Source organism: Aquarana catesbeiana, linkage group LG13 (assembly GCF_042186555.1).
Source record: "Aquarana catesbeiana isolate 2022-GZ linkage group LG13, ASM4218655v1, whole genome shotgun sequence".
Taxonomy (NCBI): Eukaryota; Metazoa; Chordata; class Amphibia; order Anura; family Ranidae; genus Aquarana; species Aquarana catesbeiana.
Window position 1 is genome coordinate 18,043,375 of NC_133336.1, and position 19,545 is coordinate 18,062,919.

At 46.3% G+C, this 19,545-nt stretch overlaps 1 protein-coding gene across 2 annotated transcripts in view; it reads right to left on the reverse strand.

Annotated features, from left to right (window-relative positions):
* Positions 1–1,059: 1,059 nt before the first annotated feature.
* Positions 1,060–19,545, reverse strand: part of GOLGA5 (golgin A5) — a 50,792-nt gene continuing 32,306 nt past the window's right edge. The window contains exons 10-14 of one of the 2 annotated variants that reach the window (XR_012237038.1): positions 17,603–17,828; positions 13,469–13,574; positions 13,307–13,370; positions 3,652–7,660; positions 1,060–3,473 (exon numbers count right to left, since the gene is read on the reverse strand). Coding sequence is in view for 1 of the 2 variants with exons in the window: in XM_073608849.1 (XP_073464950.1) it covers positions 7,580–7,660; positions 13,307–13,370; positions 13,469–13,574; positions 17,603–17,828 (477 nt within the window). In the remaining variant the exon portion in view is untranslated. Of the gene's footprint in view, positions 7,661–13,306; positions 13,371–13,468; positions 13,575–17,602; positions 17,829–19,545 lie in introns of both variants that reach the window. The other variant, XM_073608849.1, reaches the window with a different exon arrangement.

The window sequence follows — 19,545 nt, forward strand, 5'->3', positions numbered from 1 at the left end:
GTTTTGAAATACTGCGATTCTAGCCCTCGGCGCTGCCCACTGACTCCTGGGAAATGATGACACATACCTCCCAGGAACAGTAGTGAGCACAGGCGCCGAGGGAAAGGACGTAGGGCGCCATGGAGGCCAAGTGGCAGATTACAAGAGGCCCCATAGCAACAGCCCTTAAAGTGGTGTTCCCATTATAAAAAAAAATTAAAAGTCAGCAGCTACAAATACTGCAGCTGCTGACTTTTAATAATTGGACACTTACTTGTCCCAGGGTCCAGCGATGCGGGGGTTCAAAGCCCCACTCGTCTCCCCCTTCGTTCGGCGGCGCCGGCAGTAACTGTGGGCGCCCGGCTGTGGCTTCACAGCCGGGCACCCTCTGCCCATGCGTGAGCGGCACCACGCGCCGTGATTGGCCGCGCAATCATCTGGGACCGGTCACGTGTCCCAAATGATTGACAAGAAGGAGGGGGCAGAGTTGAGCCCTTCCTGTGCCGAGTGGAAGTGATGTCAAGAGCCCAGGCACTGAAGGAGGCAGACTATTAGGGACCCCCTAGCAACAGCTATTTAGAGGTGAGTAAAAAAAAAAAAAAAATTTCCAAATTTTTTTTTTTTTTTTTTTGGGTGGAACGCCATTTTAACGAGTAAGAAAATAGTTATTGCTGTTTAATACTGTAAAGTTCATTTTATGGGTGGAACTCCGCTTTAAGTTTATTTTTTTTCCTGAAAACTTGCATTTGATAAATGGCTGCACAAATATGATGCAACATAGAAAACTGCAACAGCCACCATTTTATTCTCTCTGCTTCGGCTTTAGGAAAATACATCACGATTGGGGATTCTAAGTAATTTTCTAGCATGTATGTGAAAGATTGGACAGCAATTGGTTAAACAAGCTTTATTGCTTTGGAGCAACTACAACTACCACCGCACGCAACGTCTCCTCTACCGCGCTTCCCCTTATGTCAGAACATCATCATTGAGACCTCTATGAAGAGGCCCCGACATGGGTTACCTGAAATTAGTCACAGAAAAAATGAACCAAAAAAAAAGAAAGAAATACAAGATCCAGAGCGGGGAAAAGAATTGATATTTTATTATTTAAATTTATTTACTAAAAGATTGCACTAGTCATTCGACAGCCCCAAATCTTATACAGATTAAAGAAAAAAAAAAACTATTTACATTTAAAATCTTACAAGTGCCAAAGAGTCTGAAATTTTTTTCAGGAACTTCTTAATATTTTCTTTAGATTTTTTACATACAGTCTCTGATAAATACAGTATATGTACTGAATATCCACAATGGTGCTGCAGATTATTTTTCAAACCCTTGAAAATTTTTAATGAAATATATTTTGGTCAGCTTGGCAGGGGTGGGCTATGTGAGCTGAAACAGTGTTGACTCAAGGATTGGTAAGGGCTAGGTGTGAACCATCATGGATGTTGCTGGACCAAGGATTGGTAAGGGTAGGTGTAAACCATCATGGATGTTGCTGGACCAAGGATTGGTAAGGGTAGGTGTAAACCATCATGGATGTTGCTGGACCAAGGATTGGTAAGGGTAGGTGTAAACCATCATGGATGTTGCTGGACCAAGGATTGGTAAAGGTAGGTGTGCACCATCGTGGACGTTGCTGGACCAAGGATTGGTAAGGGCTAGGTGTGAACCATCATGGATGTTGCTGGACCAAGGATTAGTAAGGGCTAGGTGTAAACCATCATGGATGTTGCTGGACCAAGGATTGGTAAGGGTAGGTGTGAACCATCATGGACTTGCTGGCCCAAGGATTGGTAAGGGCTAGGTGTGAACCATCATGGATGTTCCTGGACCAAGGATTGGTAAGAGTAGGTGTGCACCATCATGGATGTTGCTGGCTCAAGGATTGGTAAGGGTAGGTGAGAACCATCATGGACGTTGCTGGCTCAAGGGTTGATTAGGGTAGGTGTGCTCTGTTTTGGACAGTGCTAGCCCAAGGATTAATAAGGGTGGGTGTGCACCATCTTGGATGTTGCTGGCCCAAGGATTGGCAAGGGGCAGATGTGCGCCATCTTGGACTTTGCTGGCCATAGATTTGGTAGGAGAAGGCTGCATGCACTGACTTAGATGTTGCTGGATTAAGATTTGACAAGAATAGGAGTAGGAGACGTGCGCCATCTTATACGTTGCTGACCCAAAGATCGGTAAGGGTAGGCAACGTGCGCCATCTTGGATGTTGCTGGCCCAAAGACTGGTAGGGGTAGGCACATACCATCTTGGGCATGGTAGGCCCTAGAATTGGTATGGGTGAAGGTATGCCATCTTGGACGTTGCTGGCCCAAGGATTGTCAAGTGGTAGACGTGCGCTATCTTGGATTTTCCTGGCCATAGATTAATTAAGAGTGGGCTGCGTGTAGTGTCTAAGATGTTGCTGGCTCAAGATGCGATAACAGTAAGCAAAGTGCGCCATTTTGGAAGTCAACTGCTAGTGTGACCGAGCCCACAGATTAGGATTTTTTTTTTAATCTCACATGGCGGTCGCTTGGAGGAAGGGCAAGACCTTAAGCCTGGAAATGAAACTTTAAAGCGAACCTGTGCCGTGCCCAATCAGGTTAACAAAGCAGCAGGTGTCTGAGTGGTCAAGCCCCCGCGCTTCATGGCCACCTATTTTAAAACGTACCGCAGATATTTTTTTCCCCGATCCTGATAGCCAAAAAGAAATAAGGGCGAGTGAAGGGAAAGTGACTTTGTGCAGCTGGAGAGGTCAGCAGAGGTTTGCCCATGGTTACTTTACAATCATGGGAGCTCAACCTGGGGCCCTTTAGCTGTTGTGAAACTACAAGTCCCATCATGCCTCTGGGAGTAATTGTAACTGCCAGCCTTGCAATGTCTCATGGGAAATGTAGTTCCACAACAGGTGGAGTGCCGAGGTTGCCTACCCCTGCTTTACATCATGGGAGCTCAACCTGTGGCCCTTCAGCTGTTGCGAAACTACAAGCCCCTTCATACCTCTGCCTTTAGAAGTTATGCTTGTACCTGTCAGCCTTGCAATGCCTTGTGGGATTTGTAGTTCCGCAACAGCTGGAGGGCCACAAGTTGAGCACCCCATGTTTTACATCAGGAGTCTCCAAACTTTCTAAACAAAGGGCCAGTTTATTGTCCTTCAGACTTTAGGGAGGGCCAGACGGTGGCCGGTGGGAGTGGAAATTTCAGAGTGGGGGGGAACATCGCCAGATTTGTAATTAGGGGGAAGGAATAGTGCCCCATTGTTTGCATCATAGGGGGGAACAGTGCCCCATTATAGGTGTCAATGGGAAAAAAGGCGCTCCTTTGTTGGTGTCAGATGGCAGAATAGTGGGAATAGTGCCCCAAGGGGCCAGATAAAGGCAAGCAAAGGGCCGCATCTGGCCCTAGGGCCTCAGTTTGGAGACCACTGCTTTACATGAGAAATAATGCCCCAAGGGCCCAGATAAAGGCAAGCAAAGGGCCACATCCAGCCCCCAGGCCTCAGTTTGGAGACCACTGCTTTACATGAGGAATAGTGCCCCAAAGGGCCAGATAAAGGCAAGCAAAGGGCTACATCCGGCCCCCGGGCCTCAGTTTGGAGACCACTGCTTTACATATGGAATAGTGCCCCAAAGGGCCAGATAAAGGCAAGCAAAGGGCCGCATCTGGCCCTAGGGCCTCAGTTTGGAGACCACTGCTTTACATGTACAAAAGCGGATGAATACTTTAAGCCAGCTACTCCTCTATATGTGATTTCTAACGCTATGAAATTATTCTTCATATAAGATTGAATCATTGCCTCATTGTGAGTAAATACCTGATCAGCGGGCGTTTCCTGTTAAAGAAAAAATACAATGTTTTGCTTATTCTGCCCGCCCCCTCACATGCAGAAAGAATATAAACAAAATAGAATTGAGAGTTGAGTTATTGTGAAGATACAGCAAGAAAATCTTACATCTGCAGAAAGAGGAAACCAGTGTTCTGTCAAATTAGCCAAACTCGTCAGAAACTTCAACCACCTCACTTCCGGTTTCTTTAAACCATCAGTAATTGCCGATTTCGATGAAGTGTTGCTCGGACACAACACCGGCAGCCGAATACAGTCCGGTACCGGAAGATTTTGCCATTTTGACAGCACAGCGGCTAACAAGGACAAAGTTGTTGCCTCCTCGGCGGCGGCCATTTTGTTGGTTAGTATCGGAACGCGTAACGATCCCTGCTCATTTTATCGTGCAGCGGACTGTAAACGGTTGCCGGTGTTGCGTCCGAACAGCAATTCGTCGAAATCTCCAATTGCTGATGGTTTAAAGAAACCAGAAGTGAGGTGGTTGGAGTTTCTGACGAGTTGGCTAAATTTGACAGAACACAGTATCATTTCGTTAAGAAAAAGTCCAAAGAGGAACTTTAATAAAAGTGGGAAAACTGAACCCAGTATTTAAAGTGAACCTGTCATGAAGAAATAATATAAAAAAAACGAAATCAGTAGGAGGCAACAGAACACAAAGCCCTCTCTGCTTGTCCAGTGTGTCCCGGGAACAGACGGGCGGAGGGTTCTGTGCCGCCATCGCCCCGCTCACACGGGGTCCAGCCTGTATAAGAGCAGCAAGCTTCCAGCGGCATTGTGGATCCCTTCAGTTCCAGTTTGGGGACATTAAACACAGGTCAGCACTACTTGAATGGCTGCTAGTTACTTGTTTAAAGTCACCATCAGCACCCCCTTAAAGTGATTGGTACACGTTGGATTTTTTTTTTTTTTTTTTTAAATAACAAACATGTCATACTTCCCTCCCCTGTACAGTTGGTTTTGCACAGAGGATCCCCCTCTTCTCGGGTCCCCCCGCCATGGCTCCTCTCCCCCCCTGCCAAGTGCCCACTATAGCAAACCGCTTGCTATGGGGCTCGCGCCCGGGTCCATTGACACACAGAGCATGACTTGGCTCCGCCCCCCCCCTCCTCACTGGCTGTGATCAACACCCGCAGGGGCCAGTGGCGCTGGATCGAGATGGGGCTCAGGTAAGTATAAGGGTGGAAGGGGGGGCTAGGGGGGAAGTTGTACTCAAGACTTTTTTTTTTTTTTTTTTTAAGCGGACCCTCGGTCATTTTTCCATCTATTAGATCTTCTGCCCTTGTTGTTGTTTTAACTTTGGATAGTAAAACATTTTTTTTATGCCAGTAAATCCCTTATACAGCCCACTTCCTGTTTCTTGTCTGGTCATAAGCCTAGAGCAGTGATGGAGACCCTTGGCACCCCAGATGTTTTGGAACTACATTTCCCATGGTGCTCAACTACACTGCAGAGTGCTGGGGCATCATGGGAAATGTAGTTCCAAAACATCTGGGGTGCCAAGGGTCTCCATCACTGGCCTAGGCTTATGACATCATGTACAGCTCTCTCTCTCACTCTCATGCGTGTTTGCCAGGAAGGGAGAGGGGATGAGTCAGAGCTGGAGGTTTGCCTCTGTGTGTCTGTGTAAATCCAGGAAGTGAACAGGCAGCAGCTTCAGCTGCCCACAGTTAAAATGGCTGCAGCCAGACTCAGCGGAGGGAGATTTCTGCAGCATATTTGGCAGGTACAGAATCACAGTATATATAAAATAATATGCAAAGTGGTTGGAGGGAAGTTTCAGAATGGCAAAGATGTTTTTCATTACAATTATGTGAGCAGACTGCAGCTCCTCTTTAATGCACAGAATGCAGATAAAATATTCTGCCTTTAGAACCCCCTTTAAATCTGACCTGCAGCCACTTTGTTGTACCGGCTCCTCTCCTAGACTGAAAACTGTTGACTCTGATTTCACTGCAAACTGTGAGCTCCTCACAATGTGCACGAGAAGCTGCAGCTCGTCAGATAGATCCTGCCCCGTTTCCTGGCTGGAGGACGTCTAGCATCATTTAGCGCTTTCCTCCACAACCAGACAGTCCTCCACCTACCTACCTACCCCCTTCCATCCACTGGATTGCATGCAAGCTTAGCATTACATGTGGGCGATACCTAGGGGTGGTCCAATTGCAAATACAGCCTACACTAGGACTGCCCACTCCTCCAGACAGCCATAATCTTCCTGCATTGCCTATAGAATTGCACTGATGTCACTGTGTAAAATAAGGCATGTCATTAAAAGGTTAAATCTAAAAATGTCATTAGCATGGTGTTGTGGAGGAGGAGGAACCTGGAAAGGCAAAATAAGCAGAACACACACTGTGCTTAAAAAGCTGATACTGGGACAGAAGGTTTTTTTTGTTATACTTACCTGCTCTGTGTTGTGGTTTTACACAGAGCAGCCCTGATTCTCCTCTCCTTGGGTCCACCACTGGTGCGCTTGGCTCCTCCCTCCTGCCAAATGCCCACTATAGTTAGCCGTTTACTACAGGGGCACTCGTGCGCGCTCGCTCCTGAGCCAGCTCTGTGTGTCCGCTGCCACGTACAGCAAGGCTTGTCCACGCCTCCTGCTCTCTCATTGGCTGTGATGAGAAGGGAGAGGAGCGGAGAGAGACGCTGCTGCAGACGGGCACAGTGCTGGATCGAGATCTGACTCAGGGAAAGTATAAGGGGAGTGGCGTCCGATCACAGGTGTTTTTTTTTTTTTCATCTTAAAGCGATATACATTCACATAAAGTGAATAACGTTACACTTACCTGCTTTGCACAGAGCAGCCCAGATCCTCCTCTTCTCGGGTTCCTCGCCACCGCTCCTGGCCCCTCCCCCTTCGCAGAGTGCCCCCCCCCCCAGAGCAAGCAGCTTGCTTCGGGGGACACCTGAGCCGATCCATTCAGACACAGACCCGTGGCTCGGCCTCGCCCTCTCTCTCCTCTCATTGGCTGCACAGACTTTGATTGACAGCCAATGGCGCTCGCTGCTGTCTCAGCCAATGAAAAGGGGGGAGTCCCAGACAGCTGAGTCTCCCATACAACATCGCCGGATCGAGATGGGGCTCAGGTAAGTATTGCGGGGGGGGTTCTAAACACAGGTTTTTAGAATGCATTAAGATAAAAAAAAAAGTATGCCTTTAATTTAATGCAGAGAATGTATCAGGGTAAAAAAAAACCCTTTGCTCTTAAAAACCACTTTAAGGCTTCAATGAAGCTGCTTGCCGAAATCTTTCCTAAGGCGTTGCTGTACTCACTGCTCTTATACAAGATAAACCCCGTGTGAGCAGAACCTTATAATGTTAGTTTTTACGTTTTTAATAAACCTTTTTCAATGCTCATTAAGGGAACACACACTGGGGTTGAGTTATTTTTTTTTTTTTAGTGCAAAATCTGGAGCAGCTGTGCACAGCAACCAATCAGCTTCCAGGTTTTATTGTCAAAGCCTAATTGGACAAGGTGAAGTTAGAAGCTGATTGGCTCCCATGCAGAGCGGCAACAGATTTTGCACTTTCCAGTTTTAGTAAATCTCCCCCCCCCCCATTGTATGATAAAACCTTGTCAGTAATGGAATCTATTCCTGTAGTGGATGTAGAGAAAACGACGGTCTACAGATCGTAGTGGGCGGGTTCAGTGGAAAGTGATGCGTTTGTCTAGGCTAGCCAGAAGAATGATATAGAGATCAGTCTTAGAACAGCTGAATATCGGCAGCGATGCTGAGCGAGTGACAGTCTCACGCCTATTTCCCGGAGGGGTGATCGTGGTGCATTTCTGGGGTGTAGGTCAGAAGTACAATCATCACCCAGAGGTGCAGGAGCGCCTGAAATACAAAATAAAAAATTAATAAAATTAGAGATTTCCTCCTTTTTTGTCAGACCCCTTTCCTGTCTCTGCAATACGCCTTCTGATAGGGGGAGATCAGCTTAGTGGTTAATGCGTTTGTAGTGCGTCCACGCCAGTCTGAACTGTGGTTTACCACATGCCGACCAGCGCACAACGATGTACCTCGGCACAATGGCACGGCAGGGCAAATGGGCGTACAGGAACGTCCCCTTTAAAAACGCGGCGTTGTGGGCACGCGCGCCTCGAACTTCCGTGACCGCGGACTCAGCTTAGTGGTCGATGCGTTTGTAGTGCGTCCACGCCAGTCTGAACTGTGGTTAACCACATGCCGACCAGCGCATGACGATGTACGTCGGCACAATGGCACGGCTGGGCAAATGGGCGTACAGATACGTGTCCTTTAAATCGCGGCATTACGTGCATGCCGCAAACACTGTGATCGTGCCCGCGGACTCTATGTCCACCGGGGGCCTGCGATTGCGTCAGAACGGGGAGATGTAAACAAGGCATTTCCCTGTTCTGCCTTGTGGCATGACAGATCTACTGCTCCCCGTCATCGGGAGCCGTTATTGCTGTCATGTCCTAGGTAGCCCCCCCCCCACAGTTAGAATCACTCCCTAGGACACACTTAACCCCTTGATCACCCCCTAGTGTTTAACCCCCTTCCCTGCCAGTGTCATTTACACAGTAATCAGTACATTTTTATAGCACTGATCGCTGTATAAATGACAACGGTCCCAAAAATGTGTCAAAAGTGTCTGCCATAATGTCGCAGTCACGACAAAAGAAATAAAAATAAATAAAATCGCAGTTCACCGCCATAACTAATAAAAAAAAAAATAAATAAATAAAAATGCCATAGATCTATCCCCTATTTTGTAGACGCGATAACTTTTGCGCAAACCAATCAATATACGCTTTACTGTGATTTTTTTTTTTTTACCAAAAATGCGTAGAAGAACACATATCGGCCTAAACTGAGAAAGAAAGTAGTTTTTTTATATATTTTTTGGGGGGATATTTATTATAGCAAAAAAAAAAATATTGCTTTTTTTTTTCAAAATTGTCACTCTTTTTTCTTTATAGCGCAAAAAAAAAAAAAAAAAGTGCAGAGGTGACCAAATAGCACCAAAAGAAAAGTTCTATTTGTGGGAAAAAAAGGACGTCAATTTTGTTTCGGAGCCACGTCGCACGTCCGCGCAATTGTCAGTTAAAGTGACGCAGTGCCGAATCGCAAAAAGTGCTCTGGTCAGGAAAGGGGTAAATCCTTCCGGGGCTGAAGTGGTTAAAGTGATTGTAAAGTCTCGTTTTTTTTTTTTATTCTATAAAAATAACAAACATGTTATACTTGCTATGTTGCAGTGAATTTGCACAGAGCAGCTCAGATCCTCCTCTTCTCGGTCCCTCTTCTGTGCTCCTGGCCCTTCCCTCTTGTTGAGTGCCCCCACAGCAAGCTGCTTGCTATGGGGGCACCTGAGCCAAGCTGCAGCTCCCCGTGTCCATTCAGACGTTCGGCCCTGCCCCCTCTCTCTCTCCTGATTGGCCAACTGACTTTGATTGACAGCAGCGGGAGCCAATGGCGCTGCTGCTGTCTCTCAGTCAATCAGGAGGGAGAGACACTCGTGGACATCGCTGGACAGAGATGGGGCTCAGGTAAGTATTAGGGGGGCTGCTGCACACAGAAGGCTTTTTATCTTAATGCATTGAATCCATTAAGATAAAGAACCTTCTGACTTTACAACCCCTTTAAGGGCTTGGCAGCCCATTTTTTTTGAAAAAAGGAAAAGTAAAAGTTCATAAATAATTGCCCACACAGGGGAGTTTTCATCAGCAAAACATAATGGAAAATGACAAGCCACCTGGCTCTCTCCTCAACAACGCCACTGCTCTTGGCACTGCTCCCTCAGACCTTCTCTGAACTCTTCTCCTGATTGTAAATTGTAAATTTCATATCTCATTACGATTGTTGGCTCACGATCCCTAATAATGAATTCTAAATCAGGCTAAGAGGCCATACAGGAGAAAGTCTGGTTACCTTAGCTGACTCATACCAAAGGAATGTCACTGCAAACTGACCAGGTCTTTAAAGCATTTGCTAACCCCCCCCCCAAAAAAAATGATCCCGTTTCCTTAAAGCATGTTATACAGCGCAGTGCTTGTGCTGTGTCATTTGGCCTCCCCATATCACCTGAAATACCTGGCTGATCCTGCCTGGCTATACCCTCCTCCCTGTAAACTGACCACGCTAATCAGGGCTGCTGAGCCCTGACACCGTGGTCAACTGTTCTCCTACCCTCTCTGCCTGTCATTTCCCCCGATCCCCGCCTCGTGCACTATAAAATAACAGCGTTTTCCTTCTATAGTTACCTCTGATATATAAAAGTAAGCTCCCCAGTGCATGTCATTTCTAAAAATATGCAGTATAATAGCTTACTTCAGAGCGCCGTTCGGCGCTCACGTGACTGCCCACCGGTCTCCTCCTCTCCTCGGCTGACATCAGCGGGGGTCTCCCAGCACCTTCCCCTGCAGCCATCGCATCGGGAGAGGAGACCTTGTCTTGTAACAGCAATCGAAGCGGCTAACACATCCCCTCCTTGTAAAAGCAATCCAGTGGCTAGTTAGCCACTAGAATTGCTTTTACAAGAGACCGTCAGCTCTAAAAAAAAAAAAAAAAAAAAAAAAAAAAAACCATACTATACAAAAAAAATGTATATAATAGTATATACTATATAAAAAAAATAAATAAAAGTAATATATATATATATATACACACATACACACACACACACACCATAAAAAAAAAAAAAAACGTACTATAGGCATCATCTCGGTATAACATTGAAGTCTAGTGACATACCGGTACGTCGCTGGTGGTTAAAGTCTCTAAGCTCCAGAACCTGATCTGGGATTACCAAACCCAGTAAATATTGGCAAGCCGGTCTTCTCTACCCAGAAACAATATTCTAGAGCTTTGTACTCTACATCAGTGTGAATCCTATGTGCCTCCTGCCTATCCTCCCCCAGTGGTAAGGCCTAGCACTGTCACAGTCTGTGTGAGGACACTGGTGCTGAGGGGTGTGTTTGTTACTCAGCTCTGCAGGCAAAGTGCAAAGGAGTGTGAGCGCAGGAAGGAGTGAGCTCCCTGGAATTAAAAAGATACGTAAAGCTGAACTCCAAGCAGATATAAAAGATACAATAATTCAGCTCCTTATGCATTAGAGCAGGGGAAGGCAACCTCGGCCCCTCCAGCTGTGGTGAAACTACAAGTCCCATGAGACATTGCAAGACCCAGACAATCACAGGTATGACTCCTAGAGGCAGAGGTATGATGGGATTTGTAGTTTCACCACAGCTGGGGTGCCGAGGTTGCCTACCCCTGCATTAAAAGGCTGGTTCACACTAGCTCACGCATGCAGTGCCATCCGCTGTGCTCTAGGAAAAATACTGCATGTCTGCACTTTACCACAGCTCCTTTCTCCGCACATCACACCAGTGTTGTGGTGTGAAGGGGCACATAGTAAAGAATTGTTTTCTATGTGTCCTAGTGGTGACCTGCATTGATGCACTGTGGAGACTGATAGGTCACCGCACTGTGTGTGAACAAGCCCTAAATGTTTTTGTTTAAAAGCAAGAAGTGTAGGTACCCGAATCAGACCTGGCATCAGACTCCTGCCATCCCTGCTAAATAATAAAAAATAAATGCACAACCTGTAAAAAGATGTGGATCTCTCTCTCTACTTTTTTTTTTTTTTTAAAGTGAACTTATCCTTTAACCACTTGACCTCCAGAAGGTTTTACCCCCCCTTCACGATCAGGCCATTTTTCGCGATACAGCACTGCGTTGTTTTAACTGCCAATTGTGCGGTCGTGCAACGCTGTGCCCAAATAAAATGTATGTCCTATTTTTTCCCCACAAATAGAGCTTCTTTTGGTGGTATTTTAACACCTCTGCGGGTTTTTTTTGGTATTTTTTTTTTACGTTATAAACAAAATAGTCCGACAATTTAAAAAAAAATTAAAATAAATAAAAATAATTTTTTTAATTCCTGCTATAAAACATATCCAAAAAAATTTTTTTTTGCGGTCGTGCGATGCTGTATCCAAATAAAATGTATGTCCTTTTTTTCCCCACAAATAGAGCTGTCTTTTGGTGGCATTTTATCACCTCTGCGTTAATTGGGTTTTTTTTTTTTGAGCTATAAACAAAATGGTCTGACAATTTAAAAAAAATATATATTTTTTTAAATTTCTGCTATAAAACATATCCAATAATTTAACCACTTGCTTACTGGGCACTTGAACCCCCTTCCTATCCAGACCAATTTTCAGCTTTGAGCGCTGACGCATTTTGAATGACAATTGCGCAGTCAGACAACATTGTACCCAATTTTTTATCATTTTTTCACCACAAATAGAGCTTTCTTTTGGTGGTATTTGATAACCTCTGCAGTTTTAACTTCTTGTAAAAAAAAAAAAAAAAAAAAAGTAAAATCATTTTTTTATAAAAAATTTAAAATCAGGTAATTTTTCTCCTTCATTGATGTACGCTGATGAGGCGGCACTGATGGGCACTGATAGGCGGCAGTGATAGGTGGCACTGATTGGCACTACAGGTGGCACTTGTGGGCACTGTTACGTGGCACTGATGAGGCAGATGTGCCTCTTCCACTTCGGGACCGATGTCCCTCACATCCGGTGATCGGCTTTTTTTTCTACTCACGCTATCAGCGCGAGTAGAAAATAAAACCGATTACTGATCTTTTGTTTACATGATGTGATCAGCTGTCATTGGCTGACAGCTGATCACATGGTAAGGGGCCGGGACCGGCCCCTTACTTGGATCGGTGATCACCCAAGTCTCAGTGACTCGGTGATCACAGCGTGCTCACAGCGCGCTCGGTGCGTGCCCTGCAGGGCGAGTGCACAGGGGAGGTCGTCATATGATGGCCTCCCGGGAATTCAGGTCAAGTGGTAAAAAAAAAAAAAAAAAAAAAAAAACCCCAATAATCGTATATCGATCGGTTTGCACAAAAGTTATAGCGTCTACAAACTATGGGATATTTTTATTTATTTATTTTTTTTTTACTAGTAATGGCGACGATCAGCGACTTATAGTGAGACTGCGATATTACGGCGGACACCCTAACTGACACTTTTTGGGAATCAGTGACACTAATACAGTGATCAGTGCTAAAAATATGCACTGTCACTGTACTAATGACACTGGCTGGGAAGGGGTTAAACATCAGGGACGATCAAAGGGTTAAATGTGTGCCTAGCCAGTGTTTTGGTGTACTGTGTGAGGTGCTTTTATTAGAGGAAGTAATCGATTTCATTCCCTGCTTTGCGGGGAAAGTAAATCCATTACTTCCTCACTGACAGGACAGAGCTCTTCCTTGTTTTGTGCCCTGTGTGTGTTCCGGACGATCGGTGGGTGCCAGCAGTAATCTATTGGCCGACACCCGATGATTGGCATCTGCTGTGTAAAAATCCCCCCCTACCTGGAAGTACCAGATCATGTACTAGGTATGTGATCTGGTGCAGCAGAGCCGCCTTGCCGCAGTATATCCATGTTATATGGTCAGCAAGCGGTTAAGCGAATTGAGGACTATTCTCTACTTACCATATAAATAATAATAAATAATCGAGCAATAGGATATCTTCTCAGGAATATGCCGAGACGGATACTGAAAAAGGCAAAAAAAACAAAAGCCCAGTTTAAGAGGCACTCCAACCAAACAGCTAACTCCGCAGTACAGTTAAATAATGGATACTCGATCATTACCTAAACTGGTCTATGGTGGTCGCAGCTTTCCGGACCCTGCCGTACATGCCGGCCACGTTTGTGTCGGAGTCGCTGAACAGAACCGGGACGCTCCTTAGACGGGCACCTAGGAAAAGCAGAAGAGAGAGTTCATTACCAATGCCAATCAGAGACATGGAGCTGTGATTGAGAAGAAATGGACCACTTGGTTCTCTCATCTGCAGGATATTCTAGAACTTAGATTCTGGAAGTCTGTTTAGAAAATAGTGTGACAAGATGGAGTCACACTTCCCACAATGCTGTGCAGTAGGAAAAGCTGGAGGAAAAGGTTTAAAGTGCTATTAAACCCTCGCTGTATAATGCATTTTAACTCCATGCTGCTATTAACAGTTGCCAGGTTATTTACTGGTATTTTGCCCCAAAGGCTTGCATTTGCCTGCTCAAAATTTGTGCAGCCAGCGCCATCCTTGTGGCCCTTGCCCGAATGTTCATATCAGAGAATGGTCACTGTTCACCCAATAAAACAGGTGGCTTCCTATGTCAGGACTACATATCCCACGATTCCTTGCTCGCAGCCTATAGTGTCCATGTGTGCCTGTTCCAATAGCATCTGGTGACTGTCTGCGTCTGGTCTACATGTCCCATGATTCCTTGCTCCCAGCTCATGTGTGCCTGCTCTAACAGGATCTGGCGACTGTCTGTGTCTGGACTACATGTCCCATAATTCCTTGCTCCTAGCCCATGTGTGCCTGCTCTAACAGCATCTGGTGACTGCATGCGTGTGGACTACATGTCCCACGATATCTTGCTCTGAGCCCATGTGTGCCCGCTCTAATGGCATCATAAGGGCCTCCTGCATTAAAACATATCCTATGAATCCTTGCTCCCAGACCATAACGATCCTGTATGCCTGCTCTAATCGCATCAGGTGACCTCCTGCATTAGGACTTCATTATCCCAGGATTCCTTGCTCCCAGCGCATAGTGTCCATGTGTGCCCCTTCTAGTGACTGCCTGCATCTGGACTACACGCCTCACGATTCCTTGCTTCCAGCCCATGTGTGCCTACTCTACTAACATCAGGTGACCTCCTGCATTAGAACTTCCTTACCCCACGATTTCTCTCTCCCAGCTCATAATGTGCGTATGTACTTACTCTAATAGCATCAAGTCACCTCCTGTGTCAGTACTGCATATCCCACGATTCCTCTTGGCCAGCCCATAATGCACATGCATGCCCACTCTAATAGCATTGGGTGACCTTTTGCGTTGGGACTACATGTCCCAGGATTCGTCACACCCAGCTCATAATGTGTACGTGTGCCTACTCTAATAGCATCAGGTCAGCTCTTGTGTCAGGACTACAGGTCCCACGATTCCTCACTCCCAACCCATAACGTGTATGTGTGGCCCCTCTAGTGCAATCTATGCAGGTTGCTCCTCTCAAACCTTTGTAGTCCCAGCTGGCAGAGTACACGTGCGGGTGGCTGACAATGGAGATCCAGGGAAATCCCTTATGGCAGTGTAGCCACCCTATAGGTGAAAACATCAGCGCCATACATGTTGGTGTAAGACTGTGCTGCAAAAACAGGGGATAGTATCAACAGAAGTACATGAGAGAACATGCTACTTGGCTCCTCCCATGCTCGCCTCCAGGACTTTTTCAGAACCTTTCCCATCCCCTGGAACTCCCTACCCCAGCATGTCTGGTCAGCTCCTACCCTGTCCGTCTTTACAAGATCCTTAAAAACTCAATTTATTCAGGGAAGCCTACCCCACCTCCACCTAAAAACTGTACCCGAGTCACCCCCATCAGATCATTCCCCGCGGCCATTACCTTTTGTAGTGCTTGCCCCTCCCTTTAGATTGTAAGCTCCACAAGCAGGTCCTTCCCATTCCTTCTATATTGAATTATGTTGTAATCGTACTGTCACCCTTTATATTGTACAGCACTGCGCACACTGTTGGCGATACAAAAATCCTGTATAATAATAATAATCAATTTGTTATTGAGAGTTTATTAACCCCTTGAAGACCAGCCTTTTTCTGGCACTTTTTTTGTTTATGTGTAACAATCTTTTTTTTTTCTGCTAGAAAATTGCTTAGAACCCCCAAAAAATATATTTTTTAAAGCAGAAGCCCTAGAGAATAAATTGGTGTGTTTTGCAATTTTTTGATGTTGCACGGTATATTGCGCAGCGATTTTTCAAACGCAATTTTTGGGAAAAAATACTTTTTTTTATCATTTTAATGTTAAAAAAAAACAAAAAAACCCCCCCAAAAAAAAACCACAATACATAACCCATTTTTTTTGTAAAATCAAAAAAGATGATGTCACGCCAAGTAAATGGATACCAAACATGTCACATGTTTAAAATTGCACACACCCGCGCAGCAGCAACAAGTAATGTCTATTTTACTATCCATAGGGGGCGCTTTAAAAGCCTGTACAGGTTATCACTTTAAATTTACAGAGGAGGTCTGGTGCTAGAATTACTGCCGATGATCTGACGTTCGTGGAGATACCTCATGTGTGGGATGATCGCCGGTTGTGTGAGTGCGGGACCAACTCATGTGTTCAACTTTGCACGCTAACACTGGGGGACAGAGGCACTTCATTTTTTTTTTTAATTATTAATTTATTTGATTAATTTTTAAACTGTTGCTTTCATTTTTTAAAATTTTTTATCACTTTTATTGCTGTCACAAGAAATTGTAAACATCCTTGTGACAGTAATAGGCACATGACAGGTACTCTTTATGGAGGGATCTGGAGTCTATAAGACCCAAAATTCTTTTTCCCGTCCACTTCACTAATATTGGGGAGCTTTTCCACCCACTTCCCTAATATTGGGAAGACCCCCCCCCCCACTTCCTAATATTGGGGGCATTCTCCCCCCCCACTTCCCTAATATTGGGAAGATCCACCCCCCCACTTCCCTATTATTGGGAAGATCCCCCCCCCACTTCCCTATGATTGGGAAGATCCCCCCCCCCCACTTCCCTATTATTGGGAAGATCCCCCCCCACTTCCCTATTATTGGGAAGATCCCCCCCCCCCACTTCCCTATTATTGGGAAGATTCCCCCCCACCCCCCACTTCGCTATTATTGGGAAGATCCCCCCCCTTCCTATTATTAGGAAGATCCCCCCCCCCACACACACTTCCCTATTATTGGGAAGAATTCCCCCCCCACTTCCCTATTACTGGGAAGATTTTCCACCCACTTCCCTATTATTGGGAAGACCCCCCCACCACCACCACGACTTCCCTAATATTTGGAAGATTCCCCCCCCCCCACTTCCCCATTATTAGGAAGATCCCCCCCCCCCACTTCCATTATTAGGAAGATCCCCCCCACTATTAGGAAGATCCCCCCCCACCCACTTTCCCGTTATTAGGAAGATCCCCCCCACTTTCCCGTTATTAGGAAGATCCCCCCTCCACTTCCCCGTTATTGGGAAGATCCCCCCCCCCACTTGCCTATTATTGGGGAGATTTTCCCCCCACTTGCCTATTATTGGGGAGATTTCCCCCCCCGCTAGCCTATTATTGGGGAGATTTCCCCCCCCCGCTAGCCTATTATTGGGGAGATTTCCCCCCCACTTGCCTATTATTGGGGAGATTTTCCCCCCACTTGCCTATTATTGGGGAGATTTCCCCCCCCACTTGCCTATTATTGGGGAGATTTTCCCCCTGCTTGCCCATTATTGGGGAGATTTTCCCCCCACTTGCCTATTATTGGGGAGATTTTCCCCCCACTTGCCTATTATTGGGGAGATTTTCCCCCCGCTTGCCCATTATTGGGGAGATTTTCCCCCCACTTGCCTATTATTGGGGAGATTTTCCCCCCACTTGCCTATTATTGGGGAGATTTTCCCTCACTTCCTTTTCTGGTGACACCAAGAAAAGAAAACAAGGGAGGCCATTGTCTCTGGGGCAAGAAGGAACAGACAGCAACAAAAACCATTGTCAGAAGTTCCCACCCCTCCCATCCCCACTTTACTATAAATATCTTCCAAATCTTCTGCAATAGAGACAGAAAGCAATAAAAACCCGACACCAGAGGCTCTTCTCCTTTCCTGCTCCTTCCACACAGAACAAAAACCTTTGGTTGGAGTTGGGCTTTAACTCCTAATAGGGTCATGAACGTACCATCTCCGCTATCCACGGCGGACATGTTGATGGTGGACCCGCCCCCTCCGCTTCCCTGTACGCTCTTCATCTGGTTTTCCAGCCTCTCCAGCTGGTAGACCAGCGAGTTCTTCTCGGTGCTCAGGCTCTCCAGCATGGTCTGTTTCTGGATCAGGGTCTCAGTCAGTTGGTGCAGCCTGCTCTCCAGCTCCGTCTGACTGCTGCTGCTCAGCGCTTTGTTAGTAAGCTGGAAAATAAAAAAGCAGAATTACATCAGGAGGAGGTTCCTCCATCAAACTGCATCCAGTGCATGTTCTTCCAACCCCGAAGGACTCCAGTGTTAGGGCCAGAAAGCAAGATGGCCGTTACCTCTCTTTTACTCTTAGAACGGTGCCACCTAGGGTGGACGGCACGGTAAGGACTGCATGGTTTGGTCTTGAAAGGGACGCGGACTTTTCATTGTTTTCAAACTGGCTGGCTGTAATCTGACCTCAAGCTCTGTGCATGTTTCTGGAAGAGGAAGCCAGTCATTAGGAAACGACATGGGTGAGGATTGTGGGAATAGTACAGCATACCGCACGGTGTTCCGGGTTCGAGACGAGACCTCCAGTCTCATATCCAGAACACAATAGGGTCTATCACAACGGCGCTCAGCCAGAGAAAGCGGTGTATTCTATCAATGAATACAAAGCTTCCTCTGATTGGCTGAGTCAGAGGTTGTGACATCATCAGCCCACCTATCGGACTCAGAGGAACCTTTATATTCATTGCTGTAATACATTGCTTGCTCAGAATGGATGAGCGCCGATCAGATATACTCTGTGTTCCAGGTATGGGACAGGAGGTCTCGGCTCCAATCCGGAACACCGTGCGGTATGCTGTAGGTCAGGGGTAGGCAACCTGGGGGGCCCTCCAGCTGTTGCAGAACTACAAGTCCCATCATGCCTCTGGGAGTAATTGTAACTGCCAGCCTTGCAATGCCTCATGGGAAATGTAGTTCCACAGCAGCTGTTGTGGAGAGCCAATCAGATATACTCTGTGTTCCAGGTATGGGACAGGAGGTCTCGGCTCCAATCTGGAACACCGTGCAGTATGCTGTAGGTCAGGGGTAGGCAACCCTGGGCCCTCCAGCTGTTGCAGAACTACAAGTCCCATCATGCCTCTGGGAGTAATTGTAACTGCCAGCCTTGCAATGCCTCATGGGAAATGTAGTTCCACAGCTGTTGCGCCCCAGGTTGCCTGCCCCTGCTGTAGGTGGCCTCAGCTACATACACTTTATAACACACATCCAGCTCCTCACATGTTAGTGAGGGACTTAGTTCAATTGGGCCAGCTTGTAAAGTGTATGAAAAGCTGGAGTTCAGCTTTAAAATCCACTTTTTGCCATCTGATTCCCATTAAGGAGATTTGCCTTCATTTCCTGTCCTGCAGACACAACAGGAGTGAGAAGTAGTATCTCCAAAGTGAGGGAAATGCTCTTTTAGACCACATAGAGCAAGTGTCCCCACTGGAATATTTCCCCTCGCCTCCTTTTCTTGTGACAATTAAAAAAATTCAGAATTTCCAACCTGACCGGGAGTCTGACCCTTCCCTGCTCTATTCTAAACTAAAAAATACTTTGATGAAGTCTATATGACAAAATACATTGGGCAGGACTACTGGGACACGTGTCCATAGCCGAAAGTAGTGCCATGGCTTATTTTGAAGCAGAAAGTAAAGCAGAATGCTCATAGGTGTGTGCAGCCTGCACAGAGGTCAGGACTCTGTGCAGGCCAGGCAAGTTCCTCCACCCCAAACTCGGTCATCCATGTCTTTATGGACCGTGCTTTGTGCACTGGAGCGCAGTCATGTTGGAACAGGAATGGGCTGTGATAGACTCACCCGGGACAGAGGCTTTTGGAGGGGGCTTAATGCTGGCCTCTTGCCTCCTGATTATGGGCCCTGGATTTTGGGGGAACGGTGCT